Source organism: Grampus griseus (assembly GCF_964374135.1).
Source record: "Grampus griseus genome assembly, chromosome: 4".
NCBI lineage: Eukaryota > Metazoa > Chordata > Mammalia > Artiodactyla > Delphinidae > Grampus > Grampus griseus.
In genome coordinates this window covers 24,820,126-24,847,732 of record NC_138997.1, presented here as the reverse complement: position 1 = coordinate 24,847,732, position 27,607 = coordinate 24,820,126, and the positions used below count along the sequence as shown (strand labels likewise).

At 43.5% G+C, this 27,607-nt stretch overlaps 1 protein-coding gene across 2 annotated transcripts in view; it reads left to right on the top strand.

Annotated features, from left to right (window-relative positions):
• Positions 1-880: 880 nt before the first annotated feature.
• ZNF827 (zinc finger protein 827) overlaps positions 881-27,607 on the top strand; it is a 180,723-nt gene continuing 153,996 nt past the window's right edge. For both annotated transcript variants that reach the window (XM_082652947.1, XM_082652946.1), the window contains exon 1: positions 881-1,500. In XM_082652947.1, the coding sequence (XP_082509073.1) occupies positions 1,458-1,500 (43 nt within the window). In that variant the 5' untranslated portion in view covers positions 881-1,457. The remainder of the gene's footprint in view (positions 1,501-27,607) is intronic.

The following is a 27,607-nucleotide window of genomic DNA, read 5'->3' as shown; positions in this document are numbered from 1 at the left end:
CCAAGTACCTTTTGTGCTGGAGTGAGACCCGTCCTTTTCTATTTTTCCCCTTTATGTCTCTCTTTGAAGAAAGATGTGTGATTTGTAAAGTAATGAAAGTATGTATCAGTTAATGAAAACTGCTATATTGAACTCACAATGCAAACTGGAATTGCTTCAGGGTAAGCTTCACATACCTGCATTAAAGCAGGGAAAAAAGTAAATTTCAGAAGTCAAGATTGCCGAAGGAGTATCACGTAGCAGTTAAATCGACCATCAGGAGTGACCTAATCTTATTTTTCCCCCTTTGTCAAGGAGCTGTAATTTTCATTTAGGCAGCCTTTTCCAGTTTTAACTCCACTGGACACTCCAAAACGGGGCACTTATTCCATCAACCTAGTTATTGATGTCACCATATGTTATTTTTTAATTTTTATTTTTGTTATTTTTATTGTAATGTTTTTGGAGAGTGCGTGGAAGACTGTCACCTCCACAGACTTAAGGTGAATGTGTGAGAGAGTAATTCTCTGAGTGCCAAAACCCTGAAGAATTTATGTAGTTTAATCAACAAAAGAAAGTTACGAGAGAAACCTATTTTCTCTCGAAAAATCAGTAAGAATAATGAAATAATCGTTGTTTCAAGAGTGGGAAAAACTTTTTTTCCCCCTAGATCTGGCGAATAGCGGGATAAATTTGAATAAGTCCATCCCACCCCCGCACGCGCGCCCCCCATTCTTTCCAGACAGAGCGGTTGCAAATCCCAGCCTGAGTCCGCCCTGGGAGCCTTAGGGCACCTTCCTCTTTGCTGTGTGTGGGTGTGTGTGTGTGTGTGTGTGTGTGTGTGTGTGTGTGTGTGTGTCTAGCTCTCGCTCTTTCCTTCAGTCTGTGCCTCTGTGTGTGTGTGTGTGTGACAGAGAGAGAGAGAGAGAGAGAGAGAGAGAGCGCGAGAGGAGAGAGCGAGAAAGAGAGCGAGAGAGAGAGAGAGAGAGAGAGAGAGAGCGAGAGAGCAAGAGAGCGAGCTGTGAGCTGTGCTGCCGCCGCCGCTGCCCTTTGATCCCGACATTAGTGTTAGGGGCTCGGAGACACAGAGCGCGGCCATAGACACCGACGCACCGGCACTCATTTATTTATACCTCCCATCACACACGCGAGCATAGGACACACACACACTCACACCTATTAGATCCGTTTCCATTGAAGAATATTACGCTCGGGGACAAGCCAGGTGCACGACCAAAAAATTAAAAAAAAAAAAGGAAAAAAAAAAAAGAAAGGAAAGAAAAGAAGAAAACCCCTCTTCTGGCTCCAGGAAACAAGCTTCAACCCATTGCACACACCGGAGAGAAGGGGTTTCCCCCTGCCCGCCCGCGCGCCCCCCAACTACCTCCCCGCTCCTGCCAGTGTCTGCCTCTCTGCCCCCACGGGGGTTTATTTGATCTCACATTAACCAAGGAGGAGAATGTGAGAAAAGGGGGAAAATGCCCAGGAGGAAGCAGGAGCAGCCCAAGCGCCTTCCCTCACGTAAGTCATCCCTTCTCCACCTCCTCTCGTGCCATTTTCTCGCCCTCCCTCTCCTCTTTCCCCTCCGCAGCCTCCTCCGTTGTTTTCTGCATTAGTTTAGGGTTACAGAGGTGAAACTGACAAAGACACAGCCCGGGTTACTCCTCGTTTAGGTCTATGCTGAGGCAGCCATGTTGGTGATGATCAGCCCCGTGCCCTTTCTATTCTCTCTCTCTTTTTCTTTCTTTCTCTCACCCCCCCACCCTTTTTTTCCTTGAGATCGGGCTTTTTTCCCTTTTCCCTGCCCCTCCCCCTCCTCACTCCGGGTTGCTGGGGGGAGGGGGCAAAAGAAGGGAGGAGGGGAGTAGTGTGGATGCCGGGGTTTTTTTAATCGGGGGTGGAGGGGAGGTGGGAGAGGTTGGAATCTTTTTAAACAAGAAATTCCTTGCGGATCCCGGTGCCTGAGGGTGCGGGGGTCGGGGCGCGCGGAGGGCTGGGGGCCGTGACATGGCGTTTGGGGGTGTCGGGGCGAGGGCGCGCGGCCGCCTGCCGAGTACGGGATCCAGGGAGAGGTCCGTCTCCGGCTAAAGGTTGCGCCGGGGCTGGTCGGGCCCGGAGCCGCCGGCGGCAGCGGCGGCGGCAGGAGCAGGAGGCGGAGGTGGAGGAGGCGGCGGCGGAGGAGGGGAGTCGGGGGCGGGCGAGGCGGGAGCGGCTGGGAGGGTGTGGGGGCACCGCACACAAACACACGGGTACACACGCGCCGCCGGGCGGCTGCTCCCGGGGCGCCGGGGCGAGGGGGCGCGCCGGGGCGCGGGGGCGCGGGGCGGCCGGGCTGGGGGCGAGGCCCGGCAGCGGCGGGCGGATGTGGGGTGCGGGAGCTGCGCCGAGGCGGAGGCAGGAGGCAGGGCGGCTCGCGGCGCGCGAGGTCCCTGCAGAGCCGAGGGGAGGGAGGAGCAGGGCTCCTGGCCGCAATAAAATGCGGGGTCAGTCGGAGCAGACGGAGCCGGGCGAGACTCGGGCTCTCAGACCCCCCTCCCCGGCGAGCCTGAGCAGAGTCCAGGACTAAAGTGCATCACAGCCTTCCCCGGCTGCAGCCACACACCAACTGGAGACACACACCGCCGGCACGGCCCGGTCCCCTTCCCCTCCTCCACCCGCGCCCCTGGTCCCTCTCCGCCCTCCCTCCGGCTTTTCTTTGCGAGACTCTTAACTTTTCCCCCACTCCCTCTCCAGCTCACACCCCCCCCCCCAATCTTTCTCCGCTTTGAGTGTTCCGAGATGCTGCTAAAGCTAAAAGTGAAGGAGAAAGAAGCAACTAAAAATATCCCCCGGGGCCGCCCGGCTCCTTGAATGCAGGGAGGAGGGGGCAGGGGAGAAGGCGTGGGGCGGGGTGACGGGGAGGAGGGGACGCCGGAGGCGCCGGAGGGAGGGGTCGGGGGAGACGGAGGGTCAATTTCTCTTCTCTCCCCCCGCACTGCTCCTCTCTCCCGGCGGTTTGGCGCTGCTTGGAGCCCGATCCTGCAAAACCCGGGCTGGGGGCGGGAGCGGAGCCGGAGCGCCCGCCCGCCCGGGTGTCAGGCCGACGTGGTCGGTCACCTGAAGTTCACGGAGGGTGGGGGAAGGGTTAAGGTTATGGTGTCTCGGGCTGGGGTTGTGTGTGAGCGTGTGCGTTTCCGCTGCAGACAGGCAGCGCGATCGATCTCCCCCTCGCGAAATCTCCGCGGCGGTGCCTGCCCGGGGGACGGGCAGGGGGCGCGGGTGGCTCGGGCCGGGCGCCCCCGTGCCTCCGTGTCACCCGGGCCGCGGCCGAAGTGGCGAGCAAGGGCACTCGCAGGCAGCCCGCTCCGCAAACATTCCTCTTTCTTTCCCCTTCCCGGTACGCAGGAGTCGACGCACAGGGCTTGGGTTGTGCTTTTTTTCCCCTTCCTTTAAAAAAAAAAAAAAAATGCCCCTGTGCAGTCCTTTCTTCGCCTGCCCGCTAGAGGTTCTGAGGATAATATCACATATGTAATATATATGCACATAAAATCATTCGCAGGCGCCTGGGTGTGTAGGGAAATTTTGTGCGAGGAAGGAGAAGGCGGCGGAGTCGGGGAGGGCGAGTTGGGAGGCTCCGCGCTGCGATTCACAGAAAACTCGCAGCAGTTGGTGGAAGTGTGTGCGTGCACATGGCCGGCCGGCCGCAGTTCCCAGCTCTTTTCGGGGGCGTTTGGGGGCAGGGAGAGGAGGCAGGAATCCTGGGGGGGCGTCGGGGGAGGCTTGCCCTGCTCGGACAAAATGGGCTTCAGTGTTCTCTGCGAACTTGCCCTTAGATGGCAACTTTGGGCGCTGATGAGCTTGTGTGCGAAAACCAGGGCGGTGAGGTTATTTGGTCATTTTCCTTTCTTCTTAAAAAAAAATCTTGGCGGGGTGAGAGGGAGGGTAGGAGGGGAGAAGGGATTTATCTGCTCGGTTGTGACGGAGATGGAACGCCTTCCCTCCCGTTGTGGGTAGTGCAGTCGGGCAGCTGCAGCCTGCCCTGCTGCTGACCTTGACCCTGACCTCGTGCGACTACCCTCTCCGTCTGAGAGGAAATTCAGGCTCCATTTTAGCTCGTGTGTTTTGGTGGGCCTCTCCAGTGCGCTGGGGCCTGGTGATTAAGTTATATTTTGAGAGTGGTCTCTCCCACCCTGTTCTCTAATTGAATACTGTTATCCACTCAAGTTAAAAAAAAAAGAGAAAGAAAAAATCAACTCCTTCTCTCAGTCACATAAAGCCACTTTTACTGAAGTAAAAAGCAATAACCTTTTGGAAACACCGTAAAAGTCCCTCCGGTTTTTAAAGAGAAGCCTAATTTGTGAAGCTTTCTCCACTTACCTTTGGTTTGAATGGATTTTTGTGGATGTGTGCTGCCTGTTTTAAGCATAGTTTACACATGTTTTGTGAGCAGTTTGCATTTGAGCTAAGAGCAATTTCTGGGCAAATGGTGTATTTTGCAATTCAGACATAGTAACCCAAGGCTTGCTAAGTGCTGAGTGAGTCTTGAAAGAACTTGCAGTGGGGTGGACTTTGGTCAAATTAGTGGTAATTTGTATTTAATGTAGAATATAATTGTAGCCCTAAATTCCAGTTTTAATGCTAAGTTCTTTGTTTATTTGTTTGTTTATTTGTGTGCGGTGGGGGGGGGCGGCCGGATTTTTCTTTCCCTGGAGAACCGTTTTGTATCAAAGTTAAAATATAGAGCGTTGGGAGTTGATTGCTCTGATAGACTGTCATCCTGAGTTTTTAAAAAGTTATATAGGGGCCGACTTAACATTTCTCCATAAAAGAAAGGAGTGATATGCGTGGGTTTCAGGGTGGGAAAGGTGGGAGGGGGAATGAGATGGGGAGCATTGCTTTTGAAACCAAAAAGCCTTCTGAGTAAACACAAGTACTTAAGAGCCACTATTGATGTAACGTTTTTAGAATTTAGAGAACCTGTAAACCCATTTAAGAAGTTCAAATTAGAATACAAGAAAAGAAACTTGTGATAACTGCATCTCTAGAAAATTTAGGATGCTTTCCACTTCCTCTTAGGTCCCCCCCCTTGCCTGTGTACCCCTCCCCCCATAAACCATTGCTACTAATAAACTCTATGTGTTATTAAATATGATACTAGCCAGCCACAGTGGGGAACCTCCAAAGCCCACAGTCCTCCCACCCTATAGCACAGACACCAGGGAACCTGGAAGTTCCACCCTCCAGTAGATTAGTCCTGGAAATCCAGACTAGCACTTGGTATTATCTGATACCAAGTCTGGGGTGAGCCTCAGCCCCTGGCACGGAGTCCCAGCAATTCCCCAGGCTGGGCTTCGTTCTGCTAAGGTTTCCTAGCTCCTTCTGTTCAACTAGACACCCATGGGACTGTTCAGAACCGAATTAGCTTTGGGGATGGGCGAGCCTTTAACCTGACACTACTAACCTAAGCGTTAGATTTCTGATTTAAAATTCTACACAGTCCTTTCCTCCTGGGCCTCTGAAGTAAGTGTGTGTGTGTTTGTTTTTGTTATGTGGGCCTCATACATATGCAGAAAAACAAATGGACTGTCCTATACAATTGAATGGTGATCCTACTGGCTGCCAATCAAAAAGGCGAGCGGCGCTAGCTTTCGGAGGTGACCCCCAACCAAGGGTGTTAAACCTAAACTATTTTTGAGAAGTGGATTTCAAAATTATTATTCGAACTAAAGCCTTTATTTCTTGGCCTAGAGCAGTAATTATCATTTTGGGATTTAAATACGACTCTGCTGCAATTGATGGCTCTTTTACAAAAGTTCTTTCCACTAACGGGGTCCGATACCATGTTCCAAAAAAATGTCCTAGAGGTCCTTGGAGCTATACAATGTGCTTATCTTTAGCAGAATCCCGAACTGCAGAGTTTAAAAATGTTTGTCAGCCTGAGAAAGAGGAAGAGAGGGAAACTGATACGGTGACTGTTTGCCAGGCCCGGGGCTCGGCCCTTTGTGAACATCGTTCCATTTGGGATCACAGACTGGAGAGGGAAAGGGGTGTGTTTGTTGCATCTGTAAAACCTTTGACCATCGGTACCATCAGCACTTTTAAGATTTCCTCATTAGCTTCAACTTACCCCTAAACGGGTATGAGTTTAGATTCGCTTCTGTTTATCATTGGAAAGCTGCCCGATGCCTATTCCCGAGGGGGAGCACAAAGGAAAAGTTCATAAAACAGTTGTTTTGTTATTCCAGTATTTTCACTGTTTACTCAGTTGTGGGTCAAGACCAGAACAGGTTATTGTGTTCGTCATGAACAAAACTTTAAAAATTCTTTCTTGCTTTCTAGTAAAATTGGGAAACAAGATGACTGAAAAGTGACAGGATCCCTTATTTTTATATTCTTATGGGTCTTTCTATGTCTATTGAAAGATAGAAGGTAGAAGATTGAACCCTTTCCCTTACTTATTCTTATTAAAGTTTTTCAGTGACCAGACAGTACCTCCTGACTAGGACAGGAACCATGGGGAAGTTTTTAAAATCTGAAATAGAAAAGTATTTCACTTCGGATGGTTCTGGGCTACCACAAAGCTTGATGCTGGGCAGAAGTGTCTATCTGTTCTCCTGAAAGAAATCCATGTATTCCTAATACAGTAAGTAGGGTCCACTGAGCTTTGCTGTTAAAATAAGGAAGATAGCTCAAAATCGCCTTCCTTCTAATGCTGCAAAATAGTTTGTAATAAAAAAATTGATTTTTAATTTGTCTACGTGTTGCCATCTCGCTCTGGGGATGACACAGCTGGTGTGAACTGACGAGTCTCCTGCACCAGGTGTTAATAAATCACGTTGGGGAAGTAGAAATTGGACAGCTTTCGGCCAGTGTTAGAGCTTGCTGTGCATTTGAGTTTTCAGAGTCTTTGAATGGCCTGTTAGGAGAGTTCCTAGGGAGGTGTGGAAAGTCTTGATCTCGCGAGGCTTATAAAATTAGATGGACAAAAAGGCTGTGGAAACAGCCAAGGGATCTTGTTGTACTGATGGAGTAACCAGGCAGGCTTCTCCTGGGGTCACAAGTTGGTTTACAATACAAGGATTAATTAATTAATGTCAAGATGTCCTTGTAGGAAAGACCAGATTCGAAATGTGTAGGTAAAGCAGTTTATTTAGTAATCCCAGTAGTTCAGATTGTGTCTGAATGACTTCGTTTCCCCGGAAGAGAAAAACTCATCCGGTAGCACTAACCCTGGTCACTTCGTGCAAAGTGGTGTCTTTGGACTCAAAAGTTGGTAAGGTGCGAAGGAAATGATGGTGGAGCCCAGATTGTCAGAGTGGAACAAGCTCTCTTGGTTTCCGTGACTGGTCAGTAATGCCCTCTGTGAAAGCTGAGGGCAGCTTAGTCCTGGGAGGAGGTTAATATATCCTTTCGCTTTCCTCGTTTGAAGTTGCCTCGTCTCTCCTCCACGCTTCCTTTTTAAATATCTGCTGGAGTATTAGGACAGGAGGACCGAAAAACAAACACAACAGGCTGGAGCTTATCTCTCTATTCTGAGTGATGTGTTAGTAATTTTCTATAATTTAATCAGACTGATCGCAGAACAAGATAATGAGAGTGTGACCTACAAAATAGGACTTTTGGGGGCGTGAAAGGCTTTCTAGCAGAAGGTTTTTACAAGACCATGAGCTTTGTGGTGAAGGAGTAGATTTTGAGTTTCCTCTTATCTGAAAGAAATCCAGACCAGGCCTAGTGATGGGAAGACATGTGGTGGGGGGGGTTGTTTTTTGGTTTTTTATCCATCAGATTTCGTTACTGCTTTGGCCTCAGTAAAGGCACTCTAGAGTCACATTTTAGAGATGCAGATTGTCAGGGAAGATGCTGTGTCCTGTTTCTGATGGGCTCTTTTCTATTTCCTACTTTCTAGGTGTAGCTCAGTAATGCACACCATCTAGGGCCATGTGTACAAAATACTTTATGGTTTATGGTAGCTGAAATGTCTTTCGTCATATTTTATAAGAAACTAATGTGCAAAGCACAAACCTTAGAAATAGGTAAGAGATTTCATGGGCTGAAGTTTCTAGCTGCTTTCCCCCTTCTGTTTAGGAGCAAGTTTTGTATTTCTCTCCTCCATCTGTACATTACATTTTTATGATATTAGAGAATAGTATATATGTCTACGTGCTGAAGCAGGGGCCTCTCAGACGGCTTTATCATTCCCCAAGGACCCACCTTGGGATAGAATCACTCTAGCTACAAGGTAGTTTCATAAATTAAAATCAGACTGGCTTGATACTAATCTTTAGCTGCATGGGTGCATATCGTTGTTTATTTTATAAAAGTCAGCCTCACTGCCTGTGTACACACACACACACAGACACACACACACACATACACAGAAGCTGCCCTGTAGCTAATTTTATAAAATGTACAGTGATACACGCCCACGGTCTGAAATCAGCATGAGGCCTTTAGCCACTCTGTTTTTCACAGACTGACCCAGAGTTATAGTAAATGCAGCAGATTCTGTGTGCCTAAAAAGGATATTGTTTCCAGCCTTCCCTTCCCTTCTTGTTAAAAAACTTCTACCACTGAAGCTCCCTTGAGTTCTTAAGTGACTAAGGCTTAGGTACTCTTGCTTCTGTTTTTAAGAAATTCCAAATTCAGCCAAGTTCTATCTCCCAGCAAGGAAGGAATGTGTGGACCTTCTCCGAGGCTTGCGCCTGAAAAAGCCAACCCCAAAATAATCCCTCTCTCTCTCTCTCCCTCTTTCCTGTAATTTCTCCATGGGTCAGAAAAGTGGTTAGAGCCCCATTAGAAGTGAGCTGTGAAGGGAAAAAGACGAAGGGTGAGAGAAATGTGCGTCTCGGGATGAATCGTTTGGAGTGCTCTGAAGAGGTTGGCTTTCAAAGGGGAACGGAGAAGCCCAGGGAAGATGGTCTTTTCCACGACAGATCAGCAGCAGCCTGCTTATCTGTGCTTTTGAAACAAGCTGCTGTACTTGAGGAGGGGGAGAGATTTTTCTAAAGTTACGTAGTGCCAGTGTCTTGGGTTGTCTGGTGGTATATTTTATTTATTGACTTGTTTTTATTATTATTGGAGTATAATTGCTTTACAATTTTGTGTGAGTTTCTGCGGTACAGTAAAGTGAATCAGTTATATGGATACCTATATCCCCTCCCTCTTGGACCTCCCTCCTATCCACCCCCCATCCCACCCATCTAGGTGGTCACAGAGCACCGGGCTGAGCTTCCTGTGCTTTATAGCATGTTCCCACTAGCTATTTTACGCATGGTAGTGTATATACGTCATTCCTAATCTCCCAATTCGTCCCACCCTCCCCTTCCCCACTCTGTGTCCACAGGTCCGTTCTCTACGTCTGTGTCTCTGTTCCTGCCCTACAAATAGGTTCATCTGTACCATTTTTCTAGATTCCACATATATGTGTCAATATATGATATTTGTTTTTCTCTTTCTGACTTACTTCACTCTGTATGACAGACTCTAGGTCCCTCCACATCTGTACAAATGACCCAATTTCGTCCCTTTTTATGGCTGAGTAATATTCTATTGTATATATGTGCCACATCTTCTTTATCCATTCATCTGTCGTTGGACATTTAGGTTGTTTCCATGTCCTGGCTATTGTAAATAGTGCTGCAATGAACATTTTGGTACATGACTCTTTTTGAATTATGGTTTTATCTGGGTATATGCCCAGTAGTGGGATTGCTGGGTCATATGGTAGTTCTATTTTTAGTTTTTTAAGGAACCTCCATACTGTTCTCCACTGAGGCTGTATCAGTTTACATTCCCACAACAGTGCAAGAGGGTTCCCTTTTCTCCACACCCTCTCCAGCATTTACTGTTTGTAGATTTTTTGATGATGGCCATTCTGACCAGTGTGAGGTGATACCTCGTTGTAGTTTTGATTTGCATTTCTCTAATGATTAGTGATGTTGAGCATCCTTTCATGTGCCTCTTGGCCATCTGTATGTCTTCTTTGGTGGAATGTCTATTTAGGTCTTCCACCCGTGTTTTAATTGAGATTTTTGTGTTTTTTTGATATTGAGCTCCATGAGCTGTTTGTATATTTTGGAGATTAATCCTTTGTCCGTTGCTTTATTTGCAAATATTTTCTCCCTTTCTGAGGGTCGTCTTTTTGTCTTGCTTATGGTTTCCTTTGGTGGTGTATTTTTAAAAGTTTTTGTTGTTGTTTTGTAACGAGAGAGAGAAAATATCATGTGATTTTTGCCCTCTTTTCACTATGTCTACTGTATACAGTACATCTTAAGTAAAAAATGGAGACCGTACATGCTTTTTAAGGTCATAGAGTAGTGGTCCAGTGTACAGGCTCTGCTGCCAAGCTGTTTAGATCTGAGCTCTGACACTAACTAGCTGTGTGACCTTGGGCAAATTACTTAACTTCCCTGTTCTCTGGTTTCCTCATCTTTCAATAGTGATAACAGTCCCTATATCATAGGGATATTGTACGTATTAATTGAATACCTATATAAATGTCAATATTATGTACACACACAAAGCCATACCTAATTAGTGGCTGCTTTGTAGAAAGAGCTCAAGAAAGATTAGCTATTATTAAGTATATGAAATGTTTCCATTTGCTTAGTTTGTGATTACACTGTAGGCATATCTGCCTCAGAACTTTTTGGTGATGTCTGTGTTTATTATTATTTAAAAAGAATTTCCATGTATCTCATAGAGTAATAATACGATATGGTAAAATTCTTTTATAAGGCTATATAATAGGGCTTGACAAGTACTTGTTTCATAGGCCAACAATATTACTTTAGACTTTTACTAGAGGAACAAGTTCCTCTGTGTGTATGATTTGACTGAATTATATCTAAATTGTGTAATAATCATATGAATTTTGACTGGGTTTTACTGTAAAGTGATGATAGTAAATCCACATTCCCAGACTTTCACTGAGATTCAAAGGAGAAAATAAGTGTTTAATAAAAGTTTATTTATTCATTGATTTACCAGTCAGTCCACTGACTAAAATTACCCAGGGGAAATTTCCATTGGGTTTTCTATGTGTTCCATAGGTAATAGTTCACATTTTGCACAGAAAGAAGGAAAGACAGGGTCTGCTGTTTCTAATTGCAGAGGACCAAACCAAGAGAACATTAGCTGATTTAGGGTTCTTTTTAATTTTAATTTTATATTGGAGCATAGTTGATTAACAGTGTTGTGTTAGGTTCAGGTGTACAGCAAAGTGATTCCGGTATACATATACATGTATCTATTTTTCAAGAATTTTAAAAGAAGGATTGGGGTATGTGTGTGTTGTATGTGTGTGTTGTGTGTGTGTTATGGATGATATTAGAAGTCACAAGCTAGTGGCCCACTGATATGTTTTGCCCCATACAGTATGTTTAAAAACTCGAGACAGCATTTGGAAGTGGTCGGTTTCACATACAAATCCAGATTTCCAGCTTCTTCTGAAAACTTGGACGAGCAAGCAGCACCAGGCCACCTCCCCACATGGCAACAATCTGCTGCCGTCGGTGGCGGCTGTCTCCCTTCCCTGGCATGTGCTCGTCAGTCTGCCACAGTTCCTGCCACTGGGCTGCCGTGTCCCCGTCTGCATGTACATCTGTCCACCCCCGTGAAGTGTCTTATCTCCCAGCCCCCACAGGCGTTTGGATTAGAAACTGTTCTATATTCCCCAATATTCTGTAATCTTTTAATTCATCACTGAAGCTAGGGCACTATAAACCACATCCTATGACAGTATCAGGAATCTGTCTGCGGTCGGGATTAAGATCCTGGTGCTAGACACGTGAGTTCGATCCTGGCTGTCCCACATTTTGGCTGTGACCTTTGCACGTTTCTACAGTTTGCCTGTTTTCTCATCTGTAAATTGGGAAAACGTCGTAGGTCCTATGGGGACAAAGTGAGTTCATACGTGTAGATATTTTGATTCGTGTCTGGCACATAGTATATGCACAGTAAATGCTGGCCACGTGAAGACACCCGAGGTGTGAATTTCTTTCTTTTCTTTTTTTTTTGGGGAATTTTTTTCAACTAAGGATCCCAGTACGATTGCTTTAACTGTGCTGTGTAATCAGTCAGTGACAACTATTGTTGCCTCTCAGTTTCTGATCATAATCTGCCAACCCAGTGGTTCTCTACCCTGGTAGCCCATTATAATCACCTGGGAGATTTTAAAAATGCAAACACCCCCCAGATATTTAAACTTAATTGGCCCAGAGTGGAGTCTGGGCATGGACATCCTTTAAAAGCTCCCCAGGTGATACAAATGGGTAGCAAGAGTTGAGGACCCTTGAACTAACCAGAACTCCCACTCTGGGCTGATGCCATGTCAGCCAAAAATAAAGGCATGATTTTGAGTCTGGGCAGCTTATTGATGAGAATCTGTTAAACTCTTAAAACCTTTAAAAATAGCTCATGGATCTGAATAATTGACTCCAACTCCTCCGGATCAGAAACCAGAGGTTCAGGGAAGGACCTGTACTAAGCAGGAGACACAGATTCTAGTCTTCTCTGTCACCTTCTCCCACCACAATCACCAGGGTTTCTCACTAGCGTTGTGACCTTGGGTAAGTCACTTGGCCTCTCTGTACTTGGCGGAGTGCCGTCTTGTAAAATGGGTAACAGTACATTAGCCACACCTTCTTTTTATATAATGCTTATATAAACATTTTCGTCGATACCATCTGCCTGTGAGGCAGGCAGGGAAGAGCCCCTCCTCTTACCAATTGGACAGACCTGGAAACTGGGCCACAGGGAGGAAGAAACCAGCTTGAGAGGTCACCGGCGCGAGTACTATGAAAGGCTGGAGCCCTGTGAAGGGCGGGTCTCTGGGCTCAGAGCTGCTCTGAGGTCTGTGAAACCTTCACGGGGTCTCAAGCTTGAAGGATATACCTTCACCACCTGCACCTCCTCTCAGACCCTCCACTGCAGGAGGCCCCCTAGGTGCTGATGGAACACATACGTTGCCCTGTGATTCACAAAAACTTGTGCCACCAATCATATTTCTTTCCTCAGAGATTTATTTTGACCTTAGACTAAGCAGAGGGTCATAGAATAGAGTCACATGCAGCGATGTACTTTCTGGGGTCTGAATTATGTGCTCCACGTGGAGAACATTGCCTTCATGTAATGGCCTAGAATTGTGAGTTGTTTTCTATTCTGTGCTTGTTTGGCCCTACTTGTTAACCCAACAATCCTCTCTGGAGCATGAAACACAGCTGTATTTGGAAGGAAACAGAGTGTGGGACACCCTATGCTTCAGGAAATTTTCCGGAAATGTGCTATAGGATTTCTCCCTTCTAGGGGAAAGCAAAACTCCAATAATAACTTACTGGGTTTTAATCTGACCTTAAGAAAGAGGGAAATCAAATTATAGTGAACTGCTTTCTGACATTTATAGGAAGAGAGGAATTTCATAATCTAGAAGTAGGGCTTGGGTTGGCTGGATGGCTAGATCACAGTTAGAAGTGCTGTGTACCAGTGGCTACTCAAATACATGTTGATAGATGAGAAATATATACAAAAGAGAAGAAAAAAATACATGTATTTTATTTTATTTTTTTTCCTTTCTTTTTTTATTAATTTTTATTGGAGTATAGTTGCTTTACAATGTTGTGTTAGTTTCTGCTGTACATTAAAGTGCATCAGCTATACGTATACATATATCCCCTCGTTTTTTGGGTTTCCTTCCCATTTAGGTCACCACAGAGCATTGAGTAGAGTTCCCTGTGCTATACAGTAGGTTCTTATTAGTCATCTATTTTATACGTAGTAGAGAGTACACGTATTTTAAATATGACTTGTGTACTCCATGAGACTGGAACCATGGAAATCACAGATATTAACTGTTTATTAATTTATTCTTAAAAATCCATATTGGCTTTTAATGACAAAAGGAGTGCATGTTTAGTATAAATAATTAAAGCAATGCAGGAATATTTATAGTAAGATGTGAAAGTCTCGTTTCCCAACTTACACCCCCAGAGATAACTGCTATTAATCAACAAACAATATTTAAAATTCAGCCATCATTTGAAAAATGGATGCATTTCAGCAGAGTTGGCTACATTAATGTAAGTACTGAATTCAGGACAAGGGTGATAACATTGGCCTTGTGAACTGATTAGATCACATGCATAATAGTGAATCCCAGATTGAGTGCCCTGATTTAAAGGGGGACATTGATAAACTGCTCACCAGAAGGGAGGCAACTAGAATGTTGCAGGCTCTTGAAATCATCATGTGAGGAATTTACTATTGAGGCAATTGGGAGTACTTAATTCGAAGAAAAAAGTGAGGGTGGATAAAAATTGTGCATGGTAGCTACATTGAAATATATGAAGTTCTGTCAAGTGAAAAAGGGAGTAAACTTACTCTGAATTGTCACTCATCCTAAATTCTCACCTTGTGTCTGCTAACTGATACTTGATTCATCCATCCACCCATCCATCCATCCATTCATTCATTCAGGCAGCAGTAACTGAGTGTTTCTGTGCCAGGGATTAAGGATCTGTGGAGCTGAACAGAGCATGGTCCCGGCTCACAAGGATCTCAGAGCCAAGCAGGCAGAGAAGGAGATGGAAACAAATAACTAAAATTCAGCTTGAAAAGTATTTTCATAGATTTCTGAAATGCTGAGCAGAAAACAGAGACTAGGACCCACAGGGTAGAAGTTATAGGGAAGATAACTTTGGTTTCTTAAGATAAGGGCCTGTTGAATAAATAAAACTGCCCACAAATGAAACAGAAGATCTTGTGTTTACAAAGAAGCTGGTTCCACCAGCTGTCAAGGGTGATGTTTTTAAGGACTGCAAGTAAAGAGGGGGTGAGACGGGGTGCAGAAATGTTGAGAATTCTATCGAGCAAATGCTTCTTTGCTTGGTTTCTCTTATAAAACAGGAAATCTGCTCCTACAGCGGGGAGAGAACATCTTTCAGTATGGTGAGTTGAAAGCCTTTTGGGAATAAGGATACGTGGATGTCGACACACATTAGAGCAGCGAGGATTTGTTCAGCTGAGGGTTGGAGTCCCTACTTGGTGCTCATTCATTAAGAAAAAGTTTTGAGCATTTACCCGGCTCATAAAAGTTGTCTAGAATGCAGTCTGTGCTGACAGTTCTTTCAAATGTTGACACGAAACAATCACAGAGGATAAGTACAAATCAATATGCCAACAGGTACAAGACAATAATATATGAATTAGGTGTGTAAATGTTTGAGGAAACTCAGAGGAAGAGTGATGGGTAGAAGATTCTTGGAGAGGATTGGTACCTAAAGCATCCTCAAGGATGTGATGGATTTAGATCTTGAGACGAGAGAAGAACGTTCCAAGCAGAAGAAATAACATTAGCCAAAAGAGGTTGAAATAAACCAGAAGTAGGCAGGAGACACTAAGGAACTTCGTTCAGCCAGAGCGGGCATATTGGTGATGTAAGGATAGGAAGTAGGAAAAATGTAGTAGGAGCTGGCCCAGGTGATAAGAGATTCTGCTGGTTACGTTTAGTGTTTTGGATACAGCACAAAATCAACAGTGAAATTTGGTAGTTTTTCATTGTGCTGTAGATGGAGATGGAGGATGATGGCCTGAAGGAAGAAATGGCCTTTTTAAGTAGGGAGGGCTATTGAAAAACCAAAGTAGATGGATGGCAGTGGCTGTGACCACTGAAGGTGCCCGAGAAGAGACCTGCCCCAGTGATGGGGTTCTCTGGGGCCGGTGCTGCAGACCCTCCGCCAGGGCTTAGTCCCTGCCCCTCCTCCAACCACCCCTTCCGTACGTCTTTGGTTTCCTTTGGCAAAGAAAGCTCTAATGCAGCGTCTCCCTTTGGAGGTTGCAAAGTATGTGCCATTTACAAAAAATAATGTATCTAACATTCATACATCTATAATGAAGCATTATGGTTAAACGAACATTAATAAACCTACTGCCCAATCTAACAGATTTCAACGCTAGCAAATTTCTCCCGCTACCTGTTCCCATTTTCCTAAATTTTCTGTTGATCATTCCTCTAGCTTTTTCTCTATAGCTTTACCATATTTAGTTTCGCTTGTCTTTGAAATTTATAAAATATAAATGTATTAAAAAGTTGGCAAATAACACGCATTCCGCACCTTGGATTTTCATCCAACTGTTACCTTTGTGCGATGTATTCATGTTGATGCATTTAGCCGTGGTGCATTCATTTTCACTGCTCCCTAGTATTGTACTGTAGAAACATACCACAGGGTGTGTGGTTTGTTTCTACTTTTTGCTGTTAGAAGAGTGCTGCTGTGAGCATACAAGTATATATCTCTTTGGCCTGAGTGAAAATTTCTCTAAGACGCTGGTTCTCAAATATTTTGGTCTTGGGACCTCCTAAAAGTTATTGAGGACTTCGAAGAGCTTTTGTGTATATGCATTGTATCCATCTCTATATAGCATAACAGAGATTAAAATTGAGAAATTAGGGCTTCCGTGGTGGCGCAGTGGTTGAGAGTCCACCTGCCGGGGCAGGGGACACGGGTTCGTGCCCCGGTCCGGGAAGATCCCACATGCTGCGGAGCGGCTAGGCCCGTGAGCCATGGCCGCTGAGCCTGCGCATCCGGAGCCTGTGCTCCGCAACGGGAGAGGCCGCAACAGTGAGAGGCTCGCGTACCGAAAAAAAAAAAAAAAAAGAAATTAAATATTTTTATTGTTAAAAATAATGGTTATAACCCATTATCTGTTCATTATAAATAGGATATTTTTATGAAAAATACCTTTTTCCAAAAAACTTTAGTGAGAAGAGTGGTATCATTTCATAATTTTACAAATCTCTTTAACGTCTGACAAGATGATCATATCTGCTGCTGCATTCAGTCAATTGCAGCGTGTTGTTTTGGATGGAATATAGGAAGAAAATCTGGCTTCACACAGATGTGTAATAGCCTTTTCAGATAATTACGGCTATTCTTTGGTACTTTGCCAAGACTCAAAAAGAGGGAGCTTCTTAAAGCTATCCCTTAGCTTAGTTCATTGTAATGTGGAATCTGAAACCATTTCCATGAATTTTTTGTATTCAGTTTCATTAAAACCTACTGGTCTATACTGCAGTTTGAATGGATCATCATGTATGTACCATCACACGTGAGTTATTTGGAAAGGATTGTTTCACTAAGTTCTGTAGATCTACCAAATGTTGAAACATTTCATTATACAGTATAAAAAATTTATTAATGTCAACACTGGTCTTATTTGAAAAGTCTTTTGGGAAACTGTCAAGTTCACAGTGTAGGGTACGGGTTTTCCAAAATTTTAATTCTTGCTTGAAAGCTTGAATTTTATCGTTGGCTACAAATGCTGTCAGCTTTTCCTTGAAGTATCAACCTTACTTCATTCATTTCCAAGAAACTGCCTGCCACATACCCAAATTTGAATGAGCAAAGTTTGTCAGTTAAAAGTGATATTCCAGGGCTTCCCTGGTGGCGCAGTGGTTGAGAGTCCGCCTGCCGATGCAGGGGAGACGGGTTCATGCCCCTGTCCGGGAAGATCCCACATGCCGCGGAGCGGCTGGGCCCGTGAGCCATGGCCGCTGAGCCTGCGCGTCCGGAGCCTGTGCTCCGCAACGGGAGAGGCCACAGCAGTGAGAGGCCCGCGTACCGCAAAAAAAAAAAAAAAAAGTGATATTCCAAGAAAAAAGTTGCTGGTTCTGCTCCCAACTCAATCACACACGTACTTTTCCTAGATACAGCCATCGTACTTCAGTCGTGGCAGAAGTGCTTTTTGCACACATTTCATTACATTTAATATTTTTTAAAAGTTTACTCAAGGGTCAATCTTTAATAAAATTAATAATTTCTACTGCTGCTTCATCAAAGATACTCTTTTTTTATATATATAATTTTTTTTTTTTTTTGCGGTATGCGGGCCTCTCACTGCTGTGGCCTCTCCCGTTGTGGAGCACAGGCTCCGGACGCGCAGGCTAAGCGGCCATGGCTCACGGGCCCAGCCGCTCCGCGGCATGTGGGATCTTCCCGGACCGGGGCACGAACCCGTGTTCCCTGCATCGGCAGGCGGACTCTCAACCACTGCGCCACCAGGGAAGCCCTAATTTTTTTCTTTTTGACCACTCTGCACGGCTTGTGAGATCCTAGTTCCATGAGCAGGGATCAAACCCACACCCCCTGCATTGGAAGCTCAGAGTCTTAACCACTGGACCGCCAGGGAAGTCCCCCACCAAAGACATTCTTAAGTGAAACTGGCAGGGTTGTTTTGTTTTCTGTGTGTGTGCGTGTGTGTGTGTGTGTGTGTGTGTGTGTGTTTACTGTGAGTGTGTGGTGGTGAAGAGGGCAGTGATTATTAGGATGCTTTGGTGCCACTGCCTCTATTCGAGCTAAGGTGGCAGCATTTTACCCACCATTGCTTTTGTGTCATCAGCGCAAATGTTAACAGAGTGAAAAGGGCAGATAATATCTTAGTATTGCTATGAAAACAGTTTTGATCTTGAGGATCCCTGAGAGGGTCTCAGAGACTCCTGGGGGTCCACAGACCACACTTTGAGAACCACCTCTCCAAGGTGCCTGCACGGGAACGGGAATGCCAAGTCTCCGTGTTTCTGCTTCCTCAGCTTTGCTTGATAATGTTACAATGTAGCACTTTGTGGCTGTTTGCACTGAAGAACCCCAAAGGCAGGGGACCCTTCTCTCGCAAGGGTTCTCAGCCTCTAGGAGGTTTCTTTGAAGTATCTTCAAAGTCTTTTGTTCCATCTGCAAATTTGGATGAAAATAGGCATTTTACTCTATAACATGTGTTGTTTTAAAATAATGTTTTAAATAAACTTAGCAGTTAAATTACTTTTCTTCCCCACAAATACATATGTCCAAACGTTGATCTATGAAGATGTCCATGTTCATCCTGTGACCTCCTGGTACCCCCTTAGAGAAGGAGAACTCCTGTGGATACCACGGGTTCAGCATGATTTATTGTGGAGAGTGTATTGTTGCGTACGGAGATGCCTGAGATTTTCAGGCCTGGGGAGCTGGGAGGATTTCTGGTCTTCTTGTGATCCCTTTCTGGGCTGCTGTCCCCACCATTCATGAACCCACCGACCCAAGTCAGAAACCTGGGTGTAATCCTACATGCGACCCATTTCCTTTCCTCCCACATCAAATGGACCACCAAGTCTTTTAATTCTACTTCCAAAATATCTCTAGCATTCATCACGCACCCTCCCCACCACTGCTTTCATTTATGTTGTTATTTTCTCCCCTAAGAATTAAGATCTTTTTTGCCTCAGTCTCATCTCCTCTTCCCCCACCCCAGCCTCTGTATAATCCAGTCTTTACACTGTAGACTTTCTAAAAGACTCATGTAATCCAGATAATCCTCATTTAGGATCTTTTAGGCATTCCCTGAAAGGATAAAGTTTGCTATTCTTAGCAAAGTATAGAAGATGCTTCATCTTTTGAGCCCCCTTTCTTCTGCCCTCCTGTATATCCCTCCTGTATGCCCTCCTGTATATCCCTTATTTCAGTCATATCGAGTGATCTCTTTTGCAGACCGCCATGCTTCTATCTCCTTACCTTGGCATATTCTTTTCCCTACTTCTGGGATGTCTTCAACCCATCTGATTGGCCTGATAACCTTCTTCTTATCCTTCAACACTCAGTCCTCTGAGAAACCTTCCCTGCCTCCCCTCCCCCCATCATTGTCCCACCTCCCAGCCAGAATTAGGCATATTAGGCATCCCCTCCCATGTTTCCCATGGATCTCTCATAATACCTCCCATGTCACATTATAATTGCTTATTCGTCTATGTCCTTATTGACTATAAGCTTGGGGCATGGATTATTTCTTACTCGTTTTTGTACATCCTTGCACATAACAGTACTTGGTATATAGTAAGTGGTCAGTGAATATTGTTGAATAAGTGAATGAAAGGAGAGGTTAAGAACAGGTCACAGAATCAAAGATAAGAGGTGTTCTATATACATTATTGAATATATGAATGAGTGAATGAATGCATGAATGAATGAAAGAATGGGTCACAGAATCCAAGACATAGGAGGTGTTCCATCAACATTGTTGAATGAACGAATGGAGAAGTTAAGAACGGGTCACAGAATCAAAGGGTTATAGGGTAGAAAGGACTTGGGGGACTATCTCCTGCTATCTTCCTCTCTCAGAAATGAGAAAACGATTCGCCTGAATTGTTTAACTGGGCTGGGTGGAGGTGATGAACAGTGCCACGAACCTTCCCATGGATGTGGCCTAGCGATGACTGGAGAAAGTCATGTGCTTCTGGAGGAGACTTGCCGACAAGAACAGGGGCCATGGCCTGCACCACAGGGGGGTACCACAATCTGAGTGCCAGAGAGCACTTTTGTGGTTGGAAGTTTGTGGCATTCCAGACTGTAGAGTCTCCCCTCTGTTACTGGCTGCTGCTCTCCATGTCTGTCCTCAATCTGTGCCAAGACTGTAAGATTTTCCTGATGACGGGGCATATTCTGCATCTGGATTCCATGGTCATAACAACCAGAAGTTTCCTGCCCTTTTTGGTTGAGGTGATTATGATATAGAGCTGGGTAGCAATAGCAACAATTTTGAGGTAAGCTCTGCTATTTAAAATACACTGTTCTGTCATCTGAGATTTCTAGGTGCCTGGGAGGGAGAGAAAGGGAAAACTATATTCACTACGTGCTAACTCTATATAAATACTTTACTTACATAATTCTGATTTACCTTGACAATGACCCTATGAAATTGCAGGTATTAATATCCTGTTCTACACATGAGACAGTGGGCCTGTAGATGTTGGTAGGGTCTAGTAGGAGGCACAGTGGGATTCGAGTGGCATTTTCTGGTGCCAAGGCTTGTGCCCTTTCTGTTTTGCCATGCTGCTTCATGTTCTAGAAATGTGGTTTTTTTGGTTAGGCAAAACCTATTGTCACCTCATTTTATCAACTGGGTGAATTCTTGAAGTTTCATATATGTTATGTACTTAAAAGGAGGAGAATCTGTAGTTGTCTAGTTCAGTGTTGTCTGTGCTTGGCGGTTTGCACAAGCCTTGCCATCTCTGCAGGACCACGGGGCCTGGGAGAGGGAGCAGGTGTTATTATCCTACTTTACAGACAAGGGATCTGAGTAATGGGAGGGAGTGTCCCATAACTGTCTGGTTCATCTCTGTGGTCATAACATCCAGTCTATGGATTGGTATTTAGTAGGCCGTCCAGTTTTTGTTAAATAAACATCAGGAGTTACATACCTGGTAAGTTCCAAATTCAGCCTGGAACCCAGGTCCCCGGATCTGAGCTCAGTGCTCTGTCCGCTGCTAAACCATCCTGCTTTTTCCCAGAGCCCTAAGCAGAGAGATACAAGAGTGAACTCTCATTGGCCTGCGTGGCATTTGGAAACCCTCTGATAAGGCTATCTGGTGGATTTCCACAAATCTAAATAAGCACATCTGGCCCCTTAGAATAAGATCTCTTTCTTGTTTTTGTTGCTTTTCCTTTAAATACTTCAATATAGGGTTTTAAATCATTTCCTATCATGAATTTGGTAAAGTAGCAGGATACAAAATTAATGCACAGAAATCTCTTGCATTCTTATACACTAATGATGAAATATCTGAAAGAGAAATTAAGGAAACACTCCCATTTACCATTGCAACAAAAAGAATAAAATACCTAGGAATAAACCTACCTAAGGAGACAAAAGACCTGTACGCAGAAAACTATAAGACACTGATGAAAGAAGTTAAAGATGACACAAACAGATGGAGAGATATACCATGTTCTTGGATTGGAAGAATCAACATTGTGAAAATGACTATACTACCCAAAGCAATCTACAGATTCAATGCAATCCCTATCAAACTACCACTGGCATGTTTCACAGAACTAGAACAAAAAATTTCACAATTTGTATGGAAACACAAAAGATCTGGAATAGCCAAAGCAATCTTGAGAAAGAAAAACGGAGCTGGAGGAAACAGATGCCCGGACTTCAGACTATACTACAAAGCTACAGTAATCAAGACAGTATGGTACTGGCACAAAAACAGAAATATAGGTCAATGGTACAGGATAGAAAGCCCAGAGGTAAACCCATGCACATATGGTCACTTTATTTTTGACAAAGGAGGCAAGAATATACAATGGAGAAAAGACAGCCTCTTCAATAAGTGGTGCTGGCAAAACTGGACAGCTACATGTAAAAGAATGAAATTAGAACACTCCCTAACACCATACACAAAAATAAACTCAAAATAGATTAAAGACCTAAATGTAAGGCTGTAAAACTCTTAGAGGATAACATAGGCAGAACACTCTATGATGTAAATCACAGGAAGATCCTTTTTTGACCCACCTCCTAGAGAAATGGAAATAAAACCAAAAATAAACAAATAGGACCTAATGAAATTTAAAAGTTTTTGCACAGCAGAGGAAACCATAAACAAGACGAAAAGACAGCCTTCAGAATGGGAGAAAATATTTGCAAGTGAAGCAACTGACAAAGGATTAATCTCCAAAATTTACAAGCAGCTCAATATCAAAAAAACAAACAACCCAATCCAAAATGGGCAGAAGACCTAAATAGACATTTCTCCAAAGAAGATATACAGATGGCCAACAAACACATGAAAGGATGCTCAACATCACTAATCATTAGAGAAATGCAAATGAAAACTACAATGAGGTATCACCTCACACTGGTCAGAATAGCCATCATCAAAAAATATACAAACAATAAATTCTGGAGAGGGTGTGGAGAAAAGGGAACCCTCTTGCACTGTTGGTGGGAATGTAAATTGATACAGCCACTATGGAGAACAGTATGGAGGTTCCTTAAAAAACTACAAATAGAACTACCATATGACCCAGCAATCCCACTACTGGGCATATACCCAGATAAAACCATAATTCAAAAAGAGTCATGTACCACAATGTTCATTGCAGCTCTATTTACAATAGCCAGGACATGGAAGCAACCTAAAGTGTCCATCAACAGATGAATAGATAAAGAAGATGTGGCACATATATAGAATGGAATATTACTCAGCCATAAAAAGAAATGAAATTGAGTTATATGTAGTGAGGTGTATAGACCTAGAGTCTGTCCTACAGAGTGAAGTAAGTCAGAAAGAGAAAAACAAATACTGTGTGCTCACACATGTATATGGAATCTAAAAAAAAATAAAATATTGTTCTGAAGAACGTAGGGGCAGGACAGGAATAAAGACGCAGACGTAGAGAATGGATTTGAGGACACGGGAGGGCAAAGGGTAAGCTGGGACGAAGTGAGAGAGTGGCATGGACATATATAACACTTCCAAGTGTAAAATAGATAGCTAGTGGGAAGCAGCCACATAGCACAGGGAGATCAGCTCGGTGCTTTGTGACCACCTAGAGGCGTGGGGTAGGGAGGGTGGGAGGGAGACGCAAGAGGGAGGAGATATGGTGATATATGTATATGTATGGCTGATTCACTTTGTAATAAAGCAGAAACTAACACACCACTGTAAAGCAATTATACTCCAATAAAGATATTTAAAAAAAATCATTTCCTATCTACCTGACATTTCTCAGTACAATGATTGGAAAAGGATCGATTATCCAATAATAGACTCGTGGAGGATGCATACCAGGAAGATCCCCGAGATCATCTAAGGCAGTGTTTTTAAAACTAAAAAGAAAAAAAATTAGTGGACCCTTGTCTTTAAGGAGAGCACTCCCGTATAGATAAGATCAAAGTTGGGCTGCAGGTTAGCCGTGTGCTGAGGTGAAAGATAAATGGATCCACACAACCGTGACCTTCCCTGGAGTCCTAGGGTTTTTGAGGATATGGTTTATAAATCACTGATCTATTCTAAACCCCCTTATAGATGAAGAAACTGAGGCACCAAGGTCCTTAGTGACTCACAGAAGTGGCTGAATCAGGAAGATGGTGATGAAACTTGTTGCCATCTGTCCGAATTTCCAGTATTGTTTTAAGCACCATTCTGCTTTGACTATAAAGAAAATTACCTATTTTTCTGCCTGTTTCTCTGCAGCCCCTTGAGCTAAGAATGGTTTTACGTTTTAAAGCGTTGTTTAAAAAAAATAAGCAATGGCAAAAAAAAAAAAAAAAAAAAAGAATATGGGACAGAGACCGTATGTGCACCACAAAGCCTAAAATATTTACTGTCTGGCCGTTCACAGAAAAAGATTGCTGACCCTGCTTTACAGGATTCACTACTATTGACGTTAGTGTGGAAATACCAAAAGAATTTGGCTTTCTTCTAAGGAGCTTCAAACCACGTAGATTGAAAACAAAGCCTGAGTCGTTGAGAATATTTATATCAAAAAGCTTTTCAAATGAAAGCTTTAAATGGCCCTATAGCTTTTCATCCTCCTTTTCAAATACCAGTTATTGGTGGAGGATAAGCTAGGTAACTAAGTTCTTATAACATGTGGGAGAATATTGCAGCCAGAGGGCTGCAGAGAGTTCTAAGTTCTAGAAGATGAAAAAGAAGTGGTGTGGTTATTCAAATAGAGAATTGGGGCATCTTACAGACTCCCAAAAGTTTAACAACGAGAGGAGCTGACATACGAATAATGTCAGAGGTCACTCCCGGGAAACGGCCAGGCTCATTTTGGGGCCATACATCTGTGCGTCAGAGGGGTTTATTACTGTTGTTGAGCACTTACCTTGGGGTTGAACCTTCATCTGAAGCAACAGTAGACATATTCCCTGACCTCAGCCTTATCACTCGATGCATTTCCAGAAGGACTGAGCTTTGTTGGGAAGTGGAATGGATGTTTTCTTCTCTGGAGCATTGCTCCTGGTGACAGACAACTAGAAAACAGTGCCAGGTTTCTTTCAGATGAAAGACTTAGCAAAGTTTTCTTAGTGAAACCCTGAGTGGGCATGCCTGAGGAAAGCCCGGGAAGAAAGGAAATCACCCCTGGAATTCTTCAAACAGAATTAAGTGGACGAAACCGGTGGACTCCGGGTTGTTAAGGGGCTTTTAATCCAGCTCCAGGGTATTCTGGCCCTTGGAATTGCCCTGGTTTGTTGGTTGCTTGTAGATTTTGTTGTATCCACTGTCTTTTGCCCTTCTATCATTGACTTCGTATGTGTATGCCAGAAGGTGGGCAGGGAAAAGAAAGGGAGAGAACAAATAAGAGAACATTTGACCCCTAGATAGCAGCCCTGGCACAAAGCCTGGTTCCAGTAAAGGTTAAAATTGTTGGCCTAAATCAGTGTTTAAAGTTGACTTTTGAGTTAGGGTTGTCCTTGTGAGTGGTGTTCTTTGGTGTCATGGATTCTCATGCATAACCCAAAGAACTATTCTCCCACAGTTCCATAGCACCATCTCCTTTTGTGAGTATGTGGGAGCTAGGAGCTGCTTCCTCTGCAGCTTTTGTTTTATGTGCATTTAATCACTAAATAAAAAGCAATTTCCTCTCCCTTGCTAAATCTCTTATCCCCTAAGGCTCTTTTCCTTCTGGATATACATGTATTTTTAGTCAATAAAGGGCTTACTGTGTGAACTTTTCTGTGGCAGTCAGAACAATTATGACTGTGATATGTTTCATTCCAAGGTGCCTGCTGTCAACACTTGGTAAATGTGCCCACAAAGAAATGTATCATTTTATGTATAAGCTAAGATTTTACTAAGTAGCCATTTATCTCTCTATAGAGGGCTGTTCTTAGACTACAGAGTGCATTATTATGTTATTACGGCTTTTTGTTGTTATTAAGTTCTTTTTTGATCTATTAAGAATTTCCTGGTGATTTCAGTAGTTTGGTAATTTATCGTTCATCTTAGAACAGTTATTGGTAATGTTGGGATGAAAACATTTATGCAAGAGGAAATAAAAGTCAAGGAAGCAGATGATCAACCTATTTATCAGCCTTAGCAGACAATTTTTCTGGTAACACCATGGTAGCCATGGTAAATTTACTACTGATTGCTTGAGGGGACAAATTCTATACATGGAGGTGCCTGAAAGGGTTAACCATCAAGGAATCAATCTGTGGACTAACCAGTCCTGTTTGGGTCTCTCGATTGGCTTCCTGGCCAGTGGGTTCATACTCTATTTTCAAGTATCCCCTCTTTTTTAATTTGCTACAACATATGTGGTGATGAGTACATATAGACACACATAGATAGATAGATAGATGATAGATGATAGATAGATAGATAGATAGGATAGATAGATAGATTTGTTTGTTTGTTTGGAGATTTCTAAGTTGCTCTAATAATAAAAGACTTCTCTTGCTTAATGTCTTTTTCAAAATCTTACATTTGACAGAAATTTGGCTAAAGTTTAGAGAGAAGCAAAAATAACCTTTTAGTCTATAATCTCTGCAGCCTCAGGCGACTTCACACTGAGTGGCAGGGTGGTCAGTTTTGTGCGATAAACCCAGCTTGTACAAAAACTACAGTACCAGCTGAGGCTATGGTTTAGAATCCAGAGGTGAATGACCCCAGAAAAAAGTCTCAGGCCTTCATTCAAACGTAAGTGTATTTGTTTTCTAGAGCTGCCATTACAAAGTACCACCAATTGGATGGCTTCAATGACAGAAAAAAATTTCTTCTAATAATTATTCTTCATCGATAAACTCCTATGACAATTATATGCAATAATTTAATACAAGCAAAGCAAATAGATAGTGTATTCCCATGATTCAAAAGAAGGTCAAACGAAAGTAATGTATTGTCTCACTGTTCTGGAGGCCAAAAGTCCAAGATCAGGGTGTCAGCAGGGCCATGCTCCTTCTGAAGGTGCTAGGGAAGTATCTGTTGTGGGTCTCTCTCCCAGCTTCTGGTAGTTTCTTGACTTGTGGCAGCACAACTACAGTCTTCACATGGCTTGTCTGTCTCTGTGTGCAAATTTCCCCTTTTTGTAAGGACACCAGTCATATTGGATTAGGGCCCACCCTAATGACCTCATCTCAACTTGATCACCTACAAAGATCCTATTTCTAAAATGGATGACATTCACAGGTACTGGGGGTCTTTTGGGGGGATACAATTCAACCTATGACACTTGGTTTTCATCTTCAGTGTGCACAGTTTTAATAAGCCTGGTGATTGTTTTTTCAGTTATGGCAGACAAAAAAGCTTCAAATTTAGAAGGAAGGGACTCTGTGTAGGGCATAACAGAAAAAAAAAAAGAAGTCAAAAGACTATTAAAGTAGGAATAGTAACTTAAAATACCATTGCTTGGGGCTATATAATATGGAGGCAAGCTGCTGAAAGTTTCTGAGTTTCTGAGACACATCTCAGAACATAATAATCATGTTACAAACATAGTGATTATGTTTCACACATCCTGTTTGAGGATGTATGCATTTTTAAATCCCATCAAAACAAAATAAAAATATGCTGACTACATCAAGGTACTTCGGTACTTTTTGATTACCTGAAATATGACTTTTTTGTCAGGTTACTCATATTCTGAAGGTATGAGTTTGAACCTCGCTTTGTCACTAAGTGTGTATATTAAGTAAGCCTTTTGGAAACTTGGTTTCCTGGTCTGTAAAGCGAAGAGAGTACAGTCTACCACGTAAAATTACTTTGAGAATCAAATTTGCTGGTGAATATGAAAACACCCGATATAGAAACAGGTACCTTTCCAGTGCTTTATACATGGTTGTTTACTCGTTCAACAAATGTTTATTGGGAACCTGCAGTGTTCCAGGC